The following is a 23,191-nucleotide window of genomic DNA, read 5'->3' on the forward strand; positions in this document are numbered from 1 at the left end:
AGACGCACATCAGATAAACGCAATGCTTCTAAAATGGGAGACAAAAAACAGATCAGTACCCTAACCCTTTTCCTTATTTTTCTCAGGCAGCCAATCAGAAACCACGATGCTAACTACAGTACCAGCAGGACCTGCTGCATTTCATTTGTGGGGTCGACCAATCAAACCTCAGATGTCCTGATTTCTCACCACACCTCACTTCTCTGCTCTGCATACCCTAAAGCAATGCAACCCTGAAACCTAATGAAACCAGCAAGCTAGCTCAGTTTGCGCCCAGAGACCTGCAGAAGTGGAGCAGCCCCCCAACTAGCAAATGGGGTCGTATTCCCCACTGAGAGCAGAGAGTGGAGGAACCTCATTTAGCTGTAGCCTGCAGACTCTCCTCCTCTATCAAATTGTGAAACCAGTCAGGGGCAAACTGAGCTGCTGGCAGGGAAAGCCTCATTGGTTAGTGAGTTGTTGAAAAGGGAAATAAAGTTGAAATATAGTGAACAATTGAGAGATACTGATCTCAGCCAGGATACACTGGAAGTATCAGATCAATTTCAGATTAAAGTTCCATTAAAAGGATGAGAATGCATTGGAAATGTGACATAATAATGATGTTCCCAATCAATGAGCAGGACTGCTTTAATGCATTGTTGGACATTTTATGTGATTCTGACATCATCGCAATAAAGCGCCTTTCAGATTACTGTCTGGCAGGATATTGATAAACATTTCCCAGACTTCCCGGGAGAATTACTGAATTACTTTATTATAAGAAAGTGATAGGATAATAAATGCTTATATATACATATAGTAAATATTACACCTTGAGCTACTCACCTGAGCTGTCAGCACTCACATAGGCCTCTGCAGACAGTTTCAGAGACTGGAACAACATCTCATAGTTTTCAAAGAAACGCTGCTTCTCCACAAATGACTGATGAAGACAGATTCCAAAAGAAAATGTTATTAGATGTGAAAAGCATCTTAACAGATACACAGAAACAGAACTAAATATCTTATACATGTGCTATGTAATGGTAACTATCCTTCATCAACCAATAATTATTATACAATATACAAAAATTTATTCAAAATTAAAAATCCTTTCCACATAAGCATGCAGGTGAACCCTGAAGATCAAACTACACAAATCAGAGACTGAGCTTACGATATAGCTGTGAAGCATCAGTTCCACAGATTCCTGTTGACCATATTTGATGATCCAGGACTTTAGTTTGGACTCAGCCAGACTGAGGAAGGCCTGCATGTGATGTTTGTTCTCCAGAAATTCCATTTTTGCTAAGTGGATGCTAGAAGATGTAGAGATAAAGTTCATCCTAAAAAAGACACAGTTCATACAGGGACATCAGACCTATACCTCGACCTTCTCATACTGCTGCTTTCCCAAAAAGCAAGGTTGTGAAAAAAAACACACCGACTGAGGTGCCAAATTTCTTTCAAATAATCTGTTCTTATCAGAAAAACATTACCACGAAGAACATTAATTTTGTATTCTGCACTTTCAAGAGAGACTAGCAAGAGTTTTGTTTACCTCTCAGCCATGTCTTGGAGCTGGTCTGGGGGAACAGGCACTCCATCAACACTTCTGTCTTTATGGATTCTCTGAAAGACCTGCTGGTGACTTTCCAGGCTCTTCAACACATCCTGTGCAGAGTACACCGAGTAAAGATATGAAAACAGACATAAAAATGTATTTATACATTCTGTGTTCATTCTAATAGTATGTTTGATTCTCACACTCTATTGTGCTATGTATGGCTCTGCACTAACCTTGTGCTGCTCCAGAGCTCTATGCACAGTGCTGGCTGTGATATCATGTGCCTGCTGGATGGTTATCTCCTGCCGCAGAGCTTCCTCGGCCTCATGCAGCCATGCTCCCACTGTGTCCAGAGGAGCTGGCAGAGACCTATCCAGCTGAAGATGCCAGTCCAGTAACTAAGATGGATAAAAACAGACGATGTCTCCTGAAATAATGACCTCATCACACAAATAATTTAATTTTTAATTTCTATAAAAAAAAAAAGAAGGAGACACTAAGTCATCAGCTCTTTATAAAAAACACAACTTGTGTTAGCCCAAATAAGGTAAAAGGAAATAACCTTAAACGATAAATCATCATACAAGCTTAAAAAAATGGCTGATTCTCAGAGTTGCTGGCAAAGCACAAAATAAATTCAAATTATGCCTTCTGAAGTCCTTATGTATGAATTAGAACATTGTAAACACTCCATCGACCTCCAGGAGTAGCTTTAAATATCTTTAGATATCACTTTTTCTGAATGGAAAAAAAATGCTCTGTGTACAATTCTGAACAGGAGGCGAGTGGGTAATCCCGCTGCTCTCACCCTTTTGGAGATCCTTTCCCAGGCCTGTTTGACCAGAGCCTGATCCACAGTCAACATCCCATCCCTCTGAGTAGACTGCAAAGCTCCCTCCACCTGCTTCCTCCTCATCTCCAACTGGACACGCAGACTTTTGAACAGCTGAAAAGCAAAAATCATTGACTCACAGCTCTTTATCCTCGATAAAAGGATGATAATGAGTGTTCTCTCCCTCACAGGTCATACCCTTTTCCCATTTGCATCTTATCAGATCCTCATATGTTCTACCTTTAAAAACTGTCCCTCTATCTGGCTTTAGACTTTCCGAGCTATGCAATGACAATGAGGATATCCCACATGCTGCTGAATATGGAATGTATCCCGAGGCTTGGTGGAATAAGCCAGATTGACTGAAAATATGACGGCTGCTGCCTGATCCCCACAGTCTAATACCACTGATTAAGCTAATAATAGGAGCGTCTGTGCCCAGTGTGCCCAGTTTAAACACACCCCGCCACAGACACACACACACTCACACTAACCTGGTACTGCTGAGCAAGACTGCCCTCAGTCTCCTGAGCCTGTATTGCATCTCTCTCCAGCTGGTCGAGCCACATCCTGAGCTCCCTCAGGCTCTTTCGCTGCTCTCTCTAGGTGGCCGGGATCATGCAGGAGTGGCAGAGTGAACGAGTAGGAGATTGGGAAATAAAAGAAAAGAGGACAGTGCACCCAAAAAAAGGAGGAAAGAAAAGAAGACAGAGTGGAAAAAGTGATTGACCGGGATGAAAAGAGGAAAGAAGGGAACAAGAAAGCAGAGCATGCACGGTTAAACATGTGTTCCCCTAATCCTCTGTGTCTCCCTGCAGGACAAAACGTCAAAAACCCACAGCTGCCAACAACACTCAGCTTAGACAGGGTACTTTGTCTAAGACCCCCTACGAACATTTCATTGGATTTTAAATAAGCATGACGATAATGCGATGCTGCTAAAAAGCTTGTGCGATAGACCATTCCGTTTGAGAGCTGTTCAGTCTGAATCTATTCACTTGTACCACCCCTCCTGAAGGAAGCCCCAACTTTATTCTCTATGACAGCTCAGAACATGGAAGTAGATCAAGTTAATTCTAAAAGGAAACAGTCTGCCATATTTTACTCACCATCATTCTCTAAATATTTTCTACCCAAGTGTTTATGCTTCTGTTTATTTTTTAAATTCACGCTTTGTCACAGCTAATTAATCTCCCGTGCAAACACCAGGCAGTAAGGAAGAACAAAAAACCCTATCGGTGCTGTAAAACAGCAAAACACGGTGTGACATACATCTGGACACAGTAAAAACAATAAAAAAGGCCAACCTCTATTCACAAGCTTTCCATCAAATATGCTGTATCAGTGCACACTGCCGATGCCAGAGGCCTTCATTGTCATGCTAATGGGACCGAGAGCCAAAGCGCTCAGTGGTAGCATTCATAAATGGTAATATCACATCTTATTATATTGGACTTCCTTCCGTTATCATGGCTTAGAAACCCCGCGGCCCGAATATCACATCAGGTTAGATAAAGAGCCAATATTAGGATACAGGCTTTATTTTGACATGAAAAATCAGTGTTTAATCCCATTCTTACAAAGTACAGTAGGGACTGATACAGCAATCCAATAGAGGAGGCAGAAAAATGTGCTTTAATCAAATTTATATGGAAACCATGAATGATCATGGGTGGTAATTGCATTGTGTTGGAGGAAATTATTGAAAACTCTCCCCTGGGAACCGAAGTGGCTAAATAACCTACCTCCAACATTTCCTCTATATCCCGAGGTGCAAGATCATGCTGCAGAACAGAGTCCAGCACAACAACCACAGGAAAGCAGTCACCATACAAACGCACCAGAGAAGAAGACAAAGAGCAACACAAAGAGAGAAAGATGTACAAAAACGAAACACAGAACAGACAAGACACTGCAGCAGCTCGTTTCAACCTACTTTAAAAACTAGATAGCTTCAAGTCATTAAATAAGAGATTTTAACTAAATTCTGAATCAATTAAATATAAAATTAGACAAGCAGATTTTTCTTTTCCCCCTGAACCTTGAACATTGCACTTTGATAGCTGAAAATGATTATAAATAATACACATACAAACATACAAATACATATACAAAAGACAAACATTCACTATGCAGAAAGAGAGAAGATGATCACAATGACAGGCTATCGAGACCGAGACAGCCGGTTACCTCTACTTGTAGCTGTCCCTCGGAGCCGCTCTGTTTTCGTTCTGGAAGATGCTTCAGGAATTGGGCTACATATGTCATGACAGATTTCTCATCTGGCTTTTCTACGTCGACATCTGAGACGGGAACCAAATAAATAAAATCAGAAGTCAAATAAGCTGGCTGTAAATTCTTCAAGTTTTCTCATAGAGAAAAATATCAGCCGCTGATAAGAATCAGCTTGACTGAAGGAGACAAGCGGGCATCTCAAATAAAATCAATTTTCACCATTTCAGATCAGTGTCCAAGTTTTGTTTGGGGGTTCCGCCATGCTGGATCTCATGGCCTAATGCACCTTAATTATGCTGATGTCAAGCTTGATTTGCTGGAGTACATTTTGAAGGGCAGGCATGAAGGGGAGCAGATGGTGTCTGGCAGTGAAAGTGAGATGCACATCTGATGCAAGGACTGACCCAGTATTGTACAGTATTTCTATTCTCTAAAACTTGCCTTGCAAACATTTCCGACAGTATTCATGCCCCATGGTAGGCAACTGTCTCCTCAGTCTTGTGTCTAGTTTAACTTCCCCCTTGTTATCTCGTCATCTTGATTTAACTGAGCTGTATTTTGGTATCCTTCTGTTTCTACTCTCCTTGATTACCTTCATGCGTATAAATAGTCCTGTATGGTTTCTTAGTCTTTGTCATAACATTTGTTTACCTGTCCTTCTGTTCCCCCTGTCTGTTTTCAAGAAGCTTTTTAGGAATATGTTTTATATTTTAGACATTTGGGGAGGACTACTTTTGGGTCCTTCTCCTGCAAATCGTAACAGAAATTTGGGTTTAATGAGTAAACATCCCCTTGTACTGGTGAAAGCCGGGGTGGTGGTGACATTGAAACACCACGCAGCAGAGGAAGAAGCATGTTAGAGGAAGAAACAAGACATTTTTCAGCTTAGGATGTGTTTGGTATATGTAGGTGTATAATGCACCATGGCTTCAGTGGACTGCCTATCTGCCTCTTTACTGCATTAATCTGTATTTTGTAGCAGAGAGAATCCAGTCAGCGACCTAAAATATTATTTTAGGTCGCGACCAAATTTTTTAATGGTGCGACTAAAAAACATATTAGGTTGCACCGGTGCGACCAACTGTTTGAGTAACAAAAAAATAAATAAATACTCTGCAACTCCGAACGTCTCCGTGTGGTCAACAGCAGACACACATTATGCCCCTATCGTGGTCTAAACCAATCAAAGATAGTCAGGGGCGGGACCTCTCTGATTGATCGTGGTCCAGATATTCATGTAGTCCGTGTGTATGTTTGAAAGTGCAGGGCAGGTGGATAGAGAGAGGTGAGTAGCTTGAATAAAGCGATATCGATTCATTAAATCCTGAATCGACTTTTAAATATAAATGTCTTTTTCCAGGTAATTTTCTCAGGTTAAAGCTCACAAAACTATTTCAACAACCACCAAACAGCAAATGAGAGCAGGTTAACGGACTCCACACGGCATCGGGGCTGAAAGCCGACAGCTCACTGATTCTGATGTGTCAGGTCTGCGCTGTGTTTATGTCTTTTCTGCACTAGATTCTGAGCGGCCTCTCTCCAACCAAAATTCACTGAACCAGCAGCAAAAGAATCAACAAACTACGCTTCACATTTGATAAACATCGTCATGAATTCTCTCTTACTTTTGCTATTTTTTGCTCTACCACGATAAAAAAAATCACACTTCATGCACAGCTCTCTCTCTCTCTCTCTATGTACTTCAAGAACAGTTTTCCATCTCAAATCGTGATAAATGCACTGCCCAAGTGTCCCCTCTCCCCATTGCCTTTCAGCGGCAGGCAGCAGCAAACAGGTGCTGGTCGTCAGAGGAGGCCGATGTGATGATTAAGTTTAACATTGTCTACAATATTGCCAAAGAGTGCCAAAGCACTTTAAGCACAAGCACAAGATTATTAGTTAATCATTTACAAATCAATATTGTCTGTATGGACAGCAATCCCGCCCCCCCCAAAAAAAGTGCACATGTGAAACTGCGGTGTTAAGTGAAGCGGTTGAAAAATTTGGGTGTGCCTAACTTTTGCACTGGTGCGCCTAAGAAAAAAATGTAGGCGCACCAGTGCAACCATGGCAAAAAGTTAGTCTAGAGCCCTGTTAAGACAATAAAAAGAAATAAAATACATAGTAATTTTATGCCTACTTGTAGGTTTGTTGCTGGTCAGGCTCAAGTTTGCTTTTGATAAACTTAATGACAGAGTCACTCTGAAATGCTACTGGAAATGTTATTTACCCTCTGGCTCAAGAAGCTGTGGAATCCCTAGCTCAGTCTCGGCCAACAAGAAGGCTTCATGAAGATTTTCCCGATTGGGCCTTCCCCATACTCGCTCCATGTCGACAAGATTAGGCCGGAGAGCATTGATTACCGCGAAGAATGCTAAACCAGTACGCCAGCTGGGGCCAAAGTCCCTCACCTCAAGGCTCAGACTTCTAGAAAGGACAGAAAATTACAAGGTCACAGCAGAGAAAAAACAAAACATAACCTACAACCTGCAGCAACACTTGACCATCAAATCAGACTTCATACTTGGTGGCTGTCTGCTGGACCCATCTCAGTAATGCCTTTCTGGCTCCACCCTGCAGAGGAGGAAGAGTCTTCTTTTTGACGGGTGGGCTGGTGATCTCAGTGCTGCTGGTGGAGCTGTCCAGTGAGGAGGTGCTGCTGGACACGATATGGAGTGCTGGTAGGCTACTGGTTAACTCCTCAATCTGGAAGCAACAGAATACCAACTAAAGTCAGGCTTAGCCACAGTTAGTGATTCAACTGCGTTTCTCCCTGTTTATCATGCCCTGTGTTGCTCTGCTCTCCGGCTCCTTCAGGTTTGTTACTTTGGTTCTTAGTTTTTCCCAGTTTAGGTGTGCTCCAAGTTGTTTGCTTAATTATTAGATCTTGTGAGTGAGAATCTTTTCCTAACAACCTTATAAGGAATCGTGTCTGCAAATTAGCTGTGGCTTTAATCCTTGTATACATCAGCCGCATTTTACTTAAATATTATTTTTTATCTGTGGTATCATTATATCATACTTTATTTATTGAACAAAGCAAAAATTGTGAATCTGTACGAATAGAGTCAACGGACATATTTAAGCAAGCATGTAAATTATTATATTGGGAGTTCAGTCTGATAATATCCTATCAGGCCTGCGGATGAGCCACAGTTTCTGTTCCCTAAAGTCAGCAGACTCAGAAAATCCATAAATAAAACAAATCAATATGTCAGTAAGTGAAAGTGTACATTTACTAGTGCACTACATTTCCTTTATTGAATATCCTTATGTCTGATGGAGTAGCAGGCATTTATGTGTACTGATGCTGCTACCAGAGTGGAGTATTAAGTTCTGATTTATTCTCTGCATGTCTGAATTACCTGAGGCAGATGCTGTTTATTTTGAGTGTAAGTACTTTTAAAGATCAACTTATTTTTTATGGCCCTTAAGCTTAAATTGCTCATTTTTTTATATATATAACTAGAAAAATACACATCTGCTCTCTCTGCAAACTGGATATTCTCAGCCATGTTAGCTGTCAGGTTAAGGTTCTTGTGGTGAGCAAGTAGTAATATTCACATCATGTTTTTCTTCTCACTGTTTTTCAAAAAATAATGCTGAATTATGTGCATTGAATCTGATGATCTAATCGCACTAATGCTGCAAAAAGTTACCTGGAAATAGAGAATGATGGTCCACACCAACCCCAGGACAATAGATGGCCGTCCATCCACGATGTCTGTTGAGTTGATGTTCACCAACTTGATCTGTGTCCAAACGCAGCAGCATTAAACTACACTATTAGAAGGTCTAGATATTTCCAGATCGCAGACTAATCTATCATTTTTTACTATTACCCCAATAAGCTAATTTTATTCAGAAAGTTAACAATAAAGAGTGTAATGTACAAACACTGCCCAGCCAAAAAAAAAGCAAAAAAAAAAAAGCTCAACATCTGGATTTAACCAACCGAAAAAGTAAGCGCCATCCATAGGATTTAAGAAGATTCAAAGCGTTTATTGTCATGTGTACCAAGAAAAAGCATTTCTCTGTACAATTACATTCTTTCTCTGCTGTCCAATTGCTCGGGTGTAACTGATGCTACGACTAGCTTCTTGTTTCATAAACAACGATATCCTATCTCATGACTTAAACATTCATCCTCAAGAAAGAAATTATGTAGCTGGAAAAAATCTTGTTTGTGGTCAGAGATCACTTAAATATTTGGTGAAATCAAATATAATGAATAAATAAGTCTACTAGTGAAAGTAGAAGATTTTCCTTATACACAATGTGAAGGAAACTGATGGGATTAGGACTAAACAATTGTGCAGGGTAAAGAAAACCACTTATCAGTAGCTTTAGTTTAGTTGGGAGCAAACGGGTTGAACTCTGGAACAATGGAAAAAGTATTATGATTTGTGGTTGCTTTAGTTGGTCTGGTTCAGGAATGTTATGTGGCCAAAAAATACATGGGGTCAGCAGAATCTACTTAATGACCAGATAAATGTTTTTAAAGATCAAAATGGCAGGATTCAAAGAGGGCACCAGTGTGAAAGAGTTGTCCAGGGAGCATCATTTTCACACATGGGTTGATCACCACAGACTTTAAACCTTAACCCCATTGAGAATCTTTGGGATGTGCTGGAGAACTGATCAGACTCTTCTAACATCAATACAAGATCGTGGCACAAACATAATGCATTTATGGACAAAAATAAATATTAGGACATTCATAAGATTATCTAAACCATACCACAGCAATTAAGTCAAATGAAATAAAAGAGCACGTGACTTTTTGGCCAGGCAGTATGTTCAAGTCCTACTGCGATTGAGAATCTCTTTTTCAATAGAGTGATGTAAAAGATAAAAAGCTGCACGAATACTAACGTTACACACATTAAAGCAGGTGAACTTAACATCCAGATTGAGAACAAAACAGCCACAGGTTCAAGCTAATTTCAGTGCATCTTTAAGAGAAATCACATGTAATCATCCGAACTCCTGCATGCAGATGTTTCTGACACAATTTATCAACATCACAAAGAAAAAAGTAGAGCAATGTTATGAATACTGACCGGAGATCCTCTGTACGCAGACTGGAGGCAGATGGAGGTGGAACAGGAAGAGGAGGAGGGGGAGAAAGATAATTCATAAGTACTGGAGATGATTGAAAGCAAACGCCTGATTGACTGTGAAAAGGCAGATACTGTAGCATCTCTGAGGTGAGATAACTTGAGTGGTTGGCTGAGAGGAGAGATCTATCACTACTACACAGGCAACAGGGATTATATCCAGCAGAGATGGACACAGAGAAAGGGAGAAAGGGGCCGAGTGGAGCAAGAAACGAGAGAGAGAGGAGGCTGTATCTTGTGATATGATGAAGTATTGTATATTATCACATAGAGGGTTGTATTACTGAGGCGCCGCAGCACAACAGGTCATCTAATGGTAATACCTGCCACTCCACACATGTGAACAAGCATGAAAAACGAGATTGGGGGCAGACGAGGGCAACGTGGGGAACCGTGGGATAGTGACTGATAAGAACATATGCAATACATGGTGTTATATTAAAAAACACAGCAGGTTATCCTGGCAAATCAAAACAGTAATGCAAGGCTGGAGTGGTTAACAGAGGTATAGCGTGACCACACTGAAAACACACCAGTATAAAATGACAGCAGTAAGCATATACAGTAGCAGTAGTTGTGTTTCTTTGGATAAATTGTACTAAACTCTAAATAGCAAAACTAAAAAGTTGTGAAGCTGCGTAAAACGCTAACAAACTATCCATCCATTTTCTAAGTTGCTTATCCAGTTCAGGGTCAGGTAAACTGGAACCTACCCCAGATGTTTGCATTCAAGGTGGGGTAAACACTGGAGCGGTGACCTGTCCATCACAGGTAACCAATCATCTAAATTTATTATATTAATAACACGTCAAAGGCAACATGTTAAATCATGAAAACCAAATTCAACCATTTTTTTAATAATTTGACTATGAGTTCTTCTTTTATTGTTTAAATATTTGACACTCAGTTTTTTTACTCCTCGCCGTCTGTACTTTAGAAAGTCTCAATCTCTCCGTGGCACTCGTTTACATCCAATTATTACTCATTAAAATAATAATTTATTACTACATTTTTTTAAGAATCTTATTTCTATGTGCATTTTGTTGCCACAGTCCAAGGTTTTGTGAAACTTGTTGCTGGGATCGAAATCAAAATGAGAAAATGACCATGGTGGTGTTTACTACACCATCAGTGATGACCCCAAACCCTAACTCTTCATTCTAACAATTCAATTTAAGGGAGTCATGCACTGACTTGTGCAACTATCTCAGAGTTTCTTACAGGCTGTGGTATGTACTATGTACAGTTACAGCCGACATAACAATTTCAGGATCTGGCAACCCAACCCAGTCGTTTTCCCTAACCATAACCACAGCTTTCAATGACTAAACCCTAACCAGAGACTTTATTAACTAACCCTAATCACATGATCTGAATGCCTAATCTGTGTCAGTTAGAAATATGTTTTTTTTATCCCTGACTGTCAAGAACAATGTTTTAAAAGAAGTGAAGGGAATATCGTCATAGGTTCAGGGTCATCACCGATGATTGGGGTCTGATTTTGCATCCAGTTTTCATTTACATTTTAGACAGCTTCTCTACTTTCCCAGAAGGGAGGCTTTACATCACAGGGTTTCAACAGTTTCCAAACATCAGTAAACATCATTACACCAGCAAACACTTACTTTCTATGACACAGACACGAGACACAATCGCGGAGCAGACATGGGCAATCTAAAGCAAAATGTAAATATGCTCTGTGTGTACATCAGCTTCACACACAGAGAGCATATTTACGTTTAATTTTCATCTCTCCGATTTACGCAGCAGAGTGCCCACTGATGTCTCATCTCCAGACAGCAGATTACTGGTTTAGGATTTACAGTTTTAACCCTGTCACACTCGAGGAAGACAAGTCAGTGTCCCCGCAGACGTCAGCTCATACTCATGGCTTTATTTATGTATATCCAAGGACGAGCCAGGCGACACTTTGAGAACGTTTTACTAATCTCATGGAGGGGCAGTTGATGCATTTAGATGATTACATTCAAAACCATATTGAGCGTTTTTTCTGATGCAATTCTGCCAATGAAGCAGAGAAAAGGAATTTGCTAAGTGCTAATAACATGGAGTGCAGTAGGTGTAGTGGTAATCAGCTGAAGAGAGAGAGACATTCTTCTCCATCTCTTAGAGGGAGCCAAACAATTAAATGTAATGAAGTAGTTAAGACAGAATTACATTTAACAAACAAAGTCTTTGTGGAAATATAAATCGAGAGAATCTACTAATTTCAGAATACCCAAAGGATGTGGGAATGTGAAGACAATGAGAGGCGAGAAGGAAAGAGAAGCGGGTCACACGAGGTCAAGATTCAATATTTGCGCCCACAAGGCTCCAGATGAGCAGGGAGAGGAGCAGGAAGGTTAAGAAAAAAAGAGAGAAAAAAACACATAAAAAGAAGGCGGCGAACTCTTACCTTTCTACCCTCAAGGAATTTAAGAGCTGTACCAATGTTGGCGACCCAGTGGATCCTTTTTAGCTTCTTGCCCTGTTCACATGGCTGGAAGGAGAAGGGAGAACAATGGATATGGAAAGGAAGCAAGAGAGATATTGAGAGGGAAAGAAAACGGGAGGGTAAAATGTATCAGTACATGTATAAGAAATTAGCACAGTTTAAACAGACAATAAAGCATAGATGAAAAAAATATAGCATAAACGTTTTTGAAATAATGAGACTCAGAATTCCAATCAAAGACTATAAACAAACGGATCAATAGGACAGAGGCAGATTAGACCTTAGGCAGTATTGGTCAAATGTAATCCTCAAGCCGTGTGTGTCTTTGTCTGTGTTTGTGAACTCTGATCTGTCCTTGTTAATCTGGGCTTTCCCACTCAATTCAAACATCCTAATAAAAGTCAGTCAATAGGCATTTCCATATAATTCTGGCTCATTTCACATTCACTGCATTAAGTCTGCAGCCCACTGGACAAACAAACATTCAAAAATTATTGTATTTCTCTTTTATTGCATCAGCCTGAGCCGGTTCAGTGTGAGAAAGTAGAAAATATAATCCAGAGAGATCAGAGGAGAGGACGTGTTTGAAGCTTGTAGCCAAATCCCATGATGTAGAAATGACCCACAGGCTCACCAGCTTTTGTCCTGAAAGGACTTCCAGCAAGGCCAGCAGCATCACACCATCTTTTATGTCCTCAAAGAGATCGGTCATCACCAGGGGAGGGACATGCTACAGAAGAAAACACACACATCATATGAAATAAGTAAACTTAAGTGCAATGCTTAAACTAGAAACATTGTGGTTTTTAACATTGAGAAAGACTTGAAAACACTCGTCTGAAGGCAGGTGCATACTTTATAATAACACAATTTTTCCAGGCAAGATATTTCTAAACAAGCGACTGAATTTATGTAACTGTTTGTGCAAAAAAAAAAAAAAAAGAGGGGGGGGGGGGGGAATCACTGTTTATATAAGTGTTTCATGTCACACAAAGCTTTCCCAGTTTTCTTGGAATGCAAAGAGTCAGGATTACAGAGCTAATAGGTCTAGCAATGTACAGAAAACTTTGAGGTAAGAAGTATTTTTCTGCACATTATCCCCCACAAAGCTGCATAGTGCATACATAACCCTAACATAATACATATGTTAAACTGTAAGACATTCATTTAAACTTGTGGGACATGGATAAAGGAAATCTTCATAAAAAAACTGTGCTAGGAGCCCAAACAGAGTCTGGTGGTGCCGTGTATTACTGACAGCTGGATTCATCCATAAGCGCCGGCTCAGAGGACTCTGAACGGCTTCTTCAAATCCTAAAATATGCTGATGATTTCAAACTGTATCCTTCCCATTGACTTCCTCCCTGACCTGACACAGACTTCCAGACTTGAGGAAATCCACATATCTCAGTTTTTCGCCGCCGCCACATCAAGGATTTCTCTTAAAGCACAGTCACATGCTGGGGCTGAGGAGAGCTTTAGAGGGGAGGGGGAGCTTTCAGACGAGCGAACCATTCACAGGGAGATTAGCAGCAAAGGGAGTGAGTGAAGAGAGGGAAGGCAAAAAGTAGAGATGTGCGCAAGAGTGTGTGTGCAGCCAGAGTGAAAATATATGTACAACCCCAACAAAGTGAAAATGAGAGAGGGGTTTAATTGAGTAGAAGGAGTGGCAGTGAAAAACATGACAGAGGCAGAGAGAGACAGGACACTAACCTCACGTCTTTCAAATTTAATTAGCAAACGCAGCAGCGCTTCTCACTAATTCCTCTTCTAACGTCGTTTCATGGCTTTGGATATTAGGGTTTTCAGACAGCACTTGTGCCCGTATCATAGCCTGACAGAAGAAGCACTTAAAAAAGATCCCATTCAGAGGGATAAATTATACCATGAGCTAATTGAAGCCAAATTTACCTATTTGTTCATTATAATCCCAAAGCTAATGAGGAAATTTCAGACTAATTACAAAAAAAGAAAGTAATATTCATTCCCTTTGCTCGGCAACATGCGGTAAAAAAAATAAATCACGAACTTAATGAGCTAATTACACATGAGCGTCTGGGTCGTAATTGATTGTGAGCAGAGGAGTTTGAGGATGTGCGTCTGTCTGTGCTCTCTTGTTATTCCCCTGGTACATTTGACTGGATCCCAAAAGATCAACAGCATGAAAGACACAGAAGGGGGCAGAAACAAAGAGAACACTTAGAGGTTTCAGTTTGAGCTGCAATACATCCAGTTTGAAGGGACAATAAAAACTTGAAGCCTATTGGCAAAGTCTTTTTAGGATGATGGTATTCTGACAGGGAATTATTGGCACATAAAATCACTCATGTAGAAACATTTCAATTAAAATCATGCAGGACTTGTGCAAAGTCAGCACTGTCATCTCACAGCGACGGGGTTGTGGGTCTAAATACATTGGCTGGGGCCTTTCTTGTTGTCATTATCAACTGTGCTGCTGACCATGTGGAGTCTTACAGGATGCAGAAATGTGGAGGCAAACCGAGCAATCTTAAATGAACTGTTTATTGGCTGGTTGCAATAATCCAAAAAGGGGAACATCAAAAAAATAAACTACAGAAACAAAAGGTTGAACCAACACTGGGGCAAGGAGAACAGACACTGATCAAAGACAAGGAGAGAGAGCGTCTATATACACACAGAAGAGCAATCGGGGAAGTGGAAACAGCTGGGGACACAGCTGTACTAAATCGCAGTAGACGAGATGATGGAAACAAACTAAGCAAAGGACAGCTCTAAAAATAAAACAGGAAGTGGGACAACTAAAAAGAAGGACTAACATACATTTTGGACTTTTAAATATATTTTCATGAATTTACAACTTGTCGAGCAGATAAAGACCTCATCCTTCACCATTCATACTAATATGTAATAGACAAACAATTAATGTCTCTTTTTAATTTAAATGCCTGGAGTTTTTTTAATGTGTTAACAGAAAAATAAATAATAAAAACGATTCACTTTATAATTACAGGGCAATTTAGGCAATAAGTTACCAGAATTTTTCTGTAATTTTACATATTTACTTCTTAGAGTTTAAGCCCAAAGAGTCATGCTGGCACATTTCCTGCATTTAATACAACAGTTTTCTTTATCATGAAGAAAAACAGAGATACTGTTGAAATAACACTTTTTTATATTGAGACATCTCAGGGATTAAATGTGTAGTTAAACATCTTTACACTGATACAAATTGTTGTTGTTTTTTTACCTGTCTGACCCACTTAAAATCAAAATGGGTTGTATGTGGTCCACAATGTAAAACAAGCTTGTATGACTCCTAAACACAAGTATGAAATGAAATGAAATGAAAGAAAGCAACACTGCCGTTAAAAAAATAAAAATAAACACAACTTAACAATTTAAGAGGACACCACAAGCAGAGTTAGCTGATTGAAATTTTTAATACTTTGAAAAACATAACAGCAGCTTAGTTAGCTGAAGCACATGCCACATGCCATGATTTGCTGTCTCTGAACTTCATGTGCACGGGATGTATCACCCTCTCCCCTCGCTCTAACCCGAGAGTAAACACCAAGAGAGGAGCTGGGAGCTTCATTTCTCTTCCTTCTTTAATCTCAAAGAACACTTGCTTCACTGATGGCTGAACTAAAGCTGTTTTCCCGGGAAAACGCCTGAAAGACGGCGAGACCTCCGCAGTTCACACTGGCCACTCTGTAATTAAGCTTTAACCTTCTCAGAAAGGATTTGTCAGAGTGGAAATTTGGGGTCCGCTGACTGAAACCCCTCCACATGTGTCACTCCACGACCGGGTGCAACATAAAATACACTGTGAGGAGAGCAATTTTGCAAGTTGAGTGTGACTGCTGTGTGGGTCTAAACGACATCAACCTTTATCTAAATGAAATGCACCCCCTGGAAAAATACTACCTTGCAGCTCTCTTATAGTTCATATCTTTGGCGAGTTAATCTGGTGAACTAATGAGAGTCATTCATCTTCTGTATAAATTACCAGCTCCAATACATCCCCTCTCATAGAAAGTCTTTGTCGGAGCCCGTAAGACTTCTTTTGTTATACCTGTGGAGTAGTAAAGTGAGGGGGAGGGCGGTGATAGCAAAAGGAAGCCCTCATGCTATGGCTCAACTCACCTAACGATTAATCACATACCTTTAGGCGGTGAATTAAAGACCTGTGATAACTGGAGTGGCCTAATCATCTGCATAGCCAAGGGCAGGATTTATCCCTGTGAGAGTAAAGCTAAACCAACTGTTAAAGCTTCTCTGTCTTCTATCCTCCTGTCTCACTTTCACACTACTTTTTGCGTATGATTAGCTATTCTTGTGATAGTGAGTCCATAAGATACCACATAATCTCTACTAGTCTGCAGAATGATGACTTCCAGAAATGGCTCTCTTTATTTTTTGCACCACCTTTAAGTTGGTGAACCTTTACCCCCTGCTCATCACAACGCTCTTTGAAAATTCACCAAGCCGCTATGACAGCCAAGACATTTTTAAGACAAATATAGGCCAATCAGTATCACTATGGTAACGTCAGGCATCAGGTGGAAGTGTAAGCAGCTTCGTGATGAGCGAGGAGAACATCACATACGTAATTTGATCAAGTCGGCAGAGGGAAAAGCATGAGGAACAAATATGGTTTTCTCTTCCAGTGGAAGTGTGATGGTATGACTAATCTATTAATTACCCGAATCCATTAATTAAGGCAAATTTAAATGGAATTTTAATGAAGTCTCCGGGATCTTTGTTGGATCAGTTCATTGAGTTTTTAGTGCATGAGTGTTGATATAGCAAAAATGATCTTTTTCCACTTTAGGTTAAAAGATTAGTTAGACATCTGGCCTTCTTGCTGAAAGCTATGTGAGGAAATAAATGCCAATCTTTGGCTCTTAGAGTAAATATAGAAGTAGGACAAAGCAACAACCTCGGGGATGAAAAATGAGCCCATTGCTGAAGTGTCAAAAATTACAGCCCTGTGAATGGCCACTTGAAACTGCAAAAAGAGGTCAGTCTCCCTGGACTCCTGTGTTAAAAATGGTCAGCTTTAGACAGCTAAGGTTTTTTTTTTTACGTCCACTTATTTATTTATTTTAGAAACCACCTGGTTTAACTGTGTTTGTAAATGTATTAAAATTAAGACACTGGCTGCTTTGGCACTGTCTCCTAGGCTTCACATCCCTGAATCGATACATATCTGGACTTTTTTTACTGTCTGAAGAGGAGGGATAGTGGATATATTGAGCAAAGGATGCTGAGAATGGAGCTGGCAGAGAAGAGGAAAAGAGGAACCTCAGAGAAAGTTCATGGATATAGTAAAGGAGGACATGCAGAGGGTTGGTGTGGCAGAAAAGGATAAAAAGGATAGATGATCTGTGGTGATCCATAAAAGGAGAAGCCAAAAAAGAAGATAAGCTACTAGATCTACTCATCTACATATTTATAATGCAAATGTGGGATATGTGTTCATTTTCTCAATTTACTCATCTGACCAAAAAAATGTTGAACTACCCCCTCAAAGCTTCGTGGGAATGCCTCTCCAAAATGTTCAATCACAATGAAATAACAAAGGGACTGCAGCTCTGGTCAACTGCAGGCTTGATAAATAAAGTATGTGGTTATACCTTGAATCTTATAAAAAATTCACAGCATTTAAATATTGGGCTGTGCAGACAGGGCTGTGTGTGTGTAATTTTCTGCTGGCACAGTCCTGAGACGTGCTTATTTAATATTACGTCACGGTTTATTCCCTTCTGAGTGCTCTTCAAATGAATTTTCAGCTCCACGTCACCGCAGTTCAAGAACTCCACAGCTGTCGTAATCAAATAGGGAACCTTGAGAGGAGCGTCACTGATTGGAGTAACACTTAATTGTGTTGCACTGTGCCATATTTGCCTTGTCTGCCCATTCCTGACATACCATTTAAGCATTAATGAGCGAAACTGATGAGCCTAACGTAGTATAATGCAATAATTACAGGCCCCTCAGCATGCAGTAGCATCAAATGTGTTTGTTTACTATAAGGCAAAGACATATTGTCCACTGAGTGGACAAATGAAGAGCATGCTTTAATGAAAAACTCTTATCCTAAACAATCTAAATTGGCCCATATTGAGATAGCGAGATTACTAAAATGTAAATTAATGACTCTAGCTTGCAGGGGAAAAAGACATACAGTGTATTAAATGCTGTAATATGAAATAGATAATTAGAGTGAGAGTAAATCCTTGCTAGTAGCTATATGAAACTGACAGAATAACAAGGAGCAAAAAAATCATGCAAGAATGAAGGACCGTGTGTGGTCTGAGCTGGAACAAGCAGTCCCATGACCAGCTCTTGGAAAATGTCAGCGCATGCACACAGGATGTAGTAAAGTCACTCACAGTGGAAAAACATGGAGATCGGGGAGTTTTAAAACAAACACCAGCACCAGCTTTTGTGTAAATGGATAACACAATGCTGGCACTAGCAGGGAAACACAACCAGACTTTCTTACCTTTGCCAAGTGGGAGTTGATCCATTTTGTGAATGTCCTTTTCTGCACTGCTTCCTGCTCATCTGTAAATCAGAGCCCAGAGCATCACTATTAGTCACGCGCAATAATAAACAAAGAAAGGATTAAAAACACAATCTTCTCATTGTTTATTGTGAGAGTCGCTTGGGTTTCTGATGCTGGATGGCTGCCTCGTGTTATCTCTGATAATCTTCCTGTCTCTCTAATGTGTCAGTCACACCAAATCATACCTTACACTAATGTACAAAGAGAAGGCATTTGACATTTACAGATGGCATTTTCATTATCTGAACTCCTCTTGCTGAGGACAGAAAATTGTGCTCTCGAAAATGCCCTTTAAATGATAGGAGGCCGGTGGTTCTCCCTCTTATCTGCCATGTTCTAGTCATTTCTGAGTACAGTTTAAACATGAAATCTGGTGCTCTGTTCAGGGCTGTGATCAAAATACACAAACGCGACATTACCCCAAATGCATTGGTCTTGTTTATGGCAGCTAACGTAATGAAGGCCCTTTTGGAAAGACCCAATCAATAGTATACATGTCTGCTGACAATGTCCCCTAAAAAGGCACTTAACCTGAATGAGAAAACCTAATAAATCAAGCATATATACAATTTTCTGTGCATTTATAGTATGAAAGTGTGTGTGTTCTGCTGGATTTTTACCAACTAATGTATAGTTTATTCTTCGTGATATCTTGTGTCAGCAAAATTCAATGTTATGTGCAACCCATGTATTAAAAAAATTGAACATGAATGAGGTTATCTCAGAGAAATTAATATGCAGCTGCTACACTTATACCATTAGAGTGTACAAAACCACACAATCTACCTGGGATTCAAAGCATCCCATCACGCGCATGCAACTGATGTTTTTGTGTGTCCCGTCTTTGCTGCAGAGCAATATCCTTGAGATAAGCACGTTATCAGCGAGAAAGGACGTCTGACACAGTGCCTTCCTCTACCTTAATGAAATATGCTGACGCCTTGATTGCACTCAAGTTGGTTAGCGTGTCACTGGGTGCTGCGGACAGACGCTAAAGGGAAGAGGTGTATCTGTGTCTGAGGGAAGGTACCTTTCATACATAATGCATATACACTCACACATAGTCATACGTGCCACTGAGCAGCTTCCTGCTCTACAAATTAATCTTTTGATTGGGTCCAAGAGTAATCAAATATTGATGGGCGGTAATATTGGATGAGAATGGGGAAAGATGTTCCCTCCCTCCACATTCTTGAGCAGGAACATGCGTGACGGAGAACAGGCCTGCATGTGCGTGGTGCCAGCCTCTCAGTCTCAGGGACGAGGTGACTTTGAACCTGCCGCACAAACGCAGTCACTCTTAAGCACACACGCTCATCTTCTTTCAATATAACAATGGGAAACAGCCATCCTTTGCAGCAGCATTTTAACACACTTGATTACCTTCTGTATCACTTGTCTCATACACAGTCCCTGATTTCTCACAGCGAAGATCACCTTAACAAATTATCATTGATATAGTCAAGGAAAAGAATGCAAACTTGGTGCAAACAAAGAGACCAGTTGTCAGACATCTCAGAGTATTTCCTTTCTTCTCAACAGTATAGACTGATAATGTGATTTATCCAGAGACAAGCTGGCAGACAGAATGCTGAATATGTGATATCCAAATGAGCAGAGAGGCAGATAGCCACAGGGTCAGACAGAGAGATAAGGAATCAAGCATTTTGACAGTCAGCCCTCTGTGCTGTGACACCTGCAGTGAGTTGTTACTTGTCTGCTGGGTATGCTTGTTTCACCAGCTGTAGACCTCCACACACACACACACACACACACACACACACACACACACACACACACACACACACACACACACACACACACAGGCTCACTCGCTGACTCCGCCAGTGTGGAAACGCCCCCTTCAGACGTCTGCCCATTTCACTTTATTCACACACTCACAGCTTTGACAAAAAAACAAAAGCATCCTTCAGGGAACTCTTTGGAAGAAAACTGCACTGCAAAATGCACACAATCATTCATAGTTATGCACACACACATACACATATGTCCAGCAGGCACGTACGGTCCATGCTGCAGTGCTGTTCTAAATCACACACCCTACACACATGCAAAAATACACATTTTGTGCACTTGCTTTCTTTTTGGAGTCTCTATCTGTCTCAGCAGGACACACACATGCACACAGCCGCGCACACAAACTGCCCCACTTACCCCGGAGGTATTGGTAGAAGCCCGCCACCAGGTTGAGGGATGTGTTCTTTTTCGGGGAGGCTTCGCCCCCTACTTGCCGTGCCATCTTGTAACCCGGATTATGCCTCAATTTGTGCTTGTTTCATGGGGGCACTGAGAGGACATCAACGACCACCTCTGGGAGAGGTAACACTTGCCCTTGCTCCTGCCCTTGTTGCCCACCCCCCTTTTTTTCGGGGGGAGGTGTCTTTAAATAGCTCCCTGAAGCACCGGACCTCCTGGGATGACAGCAGTGGAACTGTTGCGCTGAGGTAAAACAGGGAGGAAAGAACCACCCTCTTGTTTCGCCTGTCGCCCTTTACGTTTTGCCGTCCTCTGTCCTGTCCTGCAGTAGCGGGCTGCAGACTCAGTCAGACTCAGTGGTTTTCCTGCCTGTTAAGCAGCTTGGGAGTGTGATGCGAGAGTACGCGTGATGCAATGACTGTTTGTGTGTGTATGTGTGTGAGAGAGTGCTGCGCAGTGCCGGCTTGCCTCAGCATCAATCTTTTTTTGCTTAGTCTCCCTCTCTCTCTTCTCCTCTCATATCCTCTCTACCTGTGTCCTTCCCTCCCACGTTTTCTCTCTCTCTCTCTCAATTTTTCGCTATAGGCTGCAGGAAAAAAAATTACTTCCCTCCAATGGCTAGCCAATCAGAGTGCGTGGGAATGAGTGATGTCACAGTAGCCCCATCCGCATGTGGAAAGGGAGGACTTAGCGGTGGTGGGTGGGTTAAAGGAGACCATTTAGCAGGTTAGCAGGGGAAAAGCGGGAGCTCTTCTGTGACAGCACCACACACACAAACACACAGACACTAAAGCAACGCGGGGACAGACGTGCAGGAATTCCCTATGTGCTGCTGGCACTCTTAATTCCCCTCCTCGCTCTCCCCTCTGTCATCCATACAGATACCATGCGGTGCTCTGAGGCACGCTGCTTCCTTACTCCATAGAGCCTTCAGGGGAGCAGACTATCACTGACAGTCATCCTGTCTGATCTCCTACTGTACTCCCTTCAAAAAAAGAAAAAAAGAAAAGAGCCACTTTCATCTCAACCACAGTCACAAACAGTCTGTTTGTTTTCTCTCTGGGTAAGCGACTACCGAACAGGAGTGGAAAACAATACAGGAGGATGTAATATCTGGGACGAGGTTTGGATTGTCATACAACATGAAATGTACACAGTCCACAAAGCGTCTCGGACAAGAACAATATAGCGAAGTCCAGAACAAAGAAGACCACCACTTTCATTCTGATTCAGTCATGCTGTGGAAACTGCACTGCTGCTGCTGCTGGTAAAACTTTTACTGCTAAACAAGGCAACAAGAAAACATTAGACAATGGGTGCACTGTTTGTCCAACTACTGAGAGTTCATTTTACAAAGGCATGTTCCCTGAGTGCGAGAAATCCCAAGACGATACTGGGAATTAAACAAAAAGCTAACTTGTGCCATTCCCTATGGTTTAACATCTTCTCATGATGTTGCATAAAGCTGGGTGTGCATGTCCCCAGTGTATGTTGACCCCTTCTTCTTTCACACTCTGATTCCTATCTCAGTTTCTGCCTGACCTCTGCTCTCCTGCATTCAGCCTTTTCTGTTTGTTCCCCATCTCCTCCAACAACCACAGGCATACACGCGCACACACAGACACAAAAACATACAGCCAGTGTGAGCTCTGGCAAAATTAAAATTGCAGAGCTCCTTTTGAAACCATATTCAGAGAGTTTCCTGGAAAGCAATATTCATGCTGAAGAGCCCGGTGCATCTTATATCAGCCTTAAAGATGAAAGGACCATTCATCATTTGTATGATTTTCCCTTTTTGTTCTTTGGGTTCCCCCCATAAGGGATTTTAATTAAAAAAGTCATCAATAACCGATGGCAGCTGTCATCCGCTATCTGTCTGCTGATAATCACACCGCTGACACTCCTCCCTCTAACAGCCCTGGAACTGGCCGTCATAACGTGAGCCTATCCCTCTGGATGACTCTTTGAAACGAGTGTCTGTCAAGCCGCGCTTTACATTTCTGAACATACAGTTGGAGAGCTGTGTATGTGTGACGGACTGTGCAGGCATTTTAGCTCAAACGACAGTTCAAAGAAATATTCATGCAGTCCTGTTTTTTTTTTTTCATATTTACATTTGCATTGCCTTTACCAGCTTTCTCTAAACTATGAAAAGATGATTTATGCCAGTGGAAAGCAAAATCCATTGGGGGTTTCACTCTGCACAAACTCGCAGTCCCAATTCAAT

At 41.1% G+C, this 23,191-nt stretch overlaps 1 protein-coding gene across 4 annotated transcripts in view; it reads right to left on the reverse strand.

Annotated features, from left to right (window-relative positions):
- syne1a (spectrin repeat containing, nuclear envelope 1a) overlaps positions 1 to 21,007 on the reverse strand; it is a gene marked incomplete at its 5' end in the record, with an annotated part of 121,706 nt that extends 100,699 nt beyond the window's left edge. For 3 of the 4 annotated variants that reach the window (XM_082506595.1, XM_082506594.1, XM_082506592.1), the window contains 16 exons: positions 829 to 925; positions 1,160 to 1,328; positions 1,544 to 1,656; positions 1,783 to 1,947; positions 2,358 to 2,495; positions 2,876 to 2,983; positions 4,127 to 4,165; positions 4,572 to 4,684; positions 6,847 to 7,043; positions 7,141 to 7,322; positions 8,276 to 8,368; positions 9,680 to 9,700; positions 12,153 to 12,236; positions 12,826 to 12,921; positions 18,685 to 18,746; positions 20,923 to 21,007. In XM_082506595.1, coding sequence (XP_082362721.1) covers positions 829 to 925; positions 1,160 to 1,328; positions 1,544 to 1,656; positions 1,783 to 1,947; positions 2,358 to 2,495; positions 2,876 to 2,983; positions 4,127 to 4,165; positions 4,572 to 4,684; positions 6,847 to 7,043; positions 7,141 to 7,322; positions 8,276 to 8,368; positions 9,680 to 9,700; positions 12,153 to 12,236; positions 12,826 to 12,921; positions 18,685 to 18,746; positions 20,923 to 21,007 — 1,762 coding nt within the window. The remainder of the gene's footprint in view (positions 1 to 828; positions 926 to 1,159; positions 1,329 to 1,543; positions 1,657 to 1,782; positions 1,948 to 2,357; positions 2,496 to 2,875; positions 2,984 to 4,126; positions 4,166 to 4,571; positions 4,685 to 6,846; positions 7,044 to 7,140; positions 7,323 to 8,275; positions 8,369 to 9,679; positions 9,701 to 12,152; positions 12,237 to 12,825; positions 12,922 to 18,684; positions 18,747 to 20,922) is intronic. The other variant, XM_082506593.1, reaches the window with a different exon arrangement.
- Between the last annotated feature and the right edge of the window lie 2,184 nt (positions 21,008 to 23,191).

The sequence above is a fragment of the Aulonocara stuartgranti genome (genome assembly GCF_965226115.1).
Source record: "Aulonocara stuartgranti genome assembly, chromosome: 15".
In the NCBI taxonomy this organism is placed as follows: domain Eukaryota; kingdom Metazoa; phylum Chordata; class Actinopteri; order Cichliformes; family Cichlidae; genus Aulonocara; species Aulonocara stuartgranti.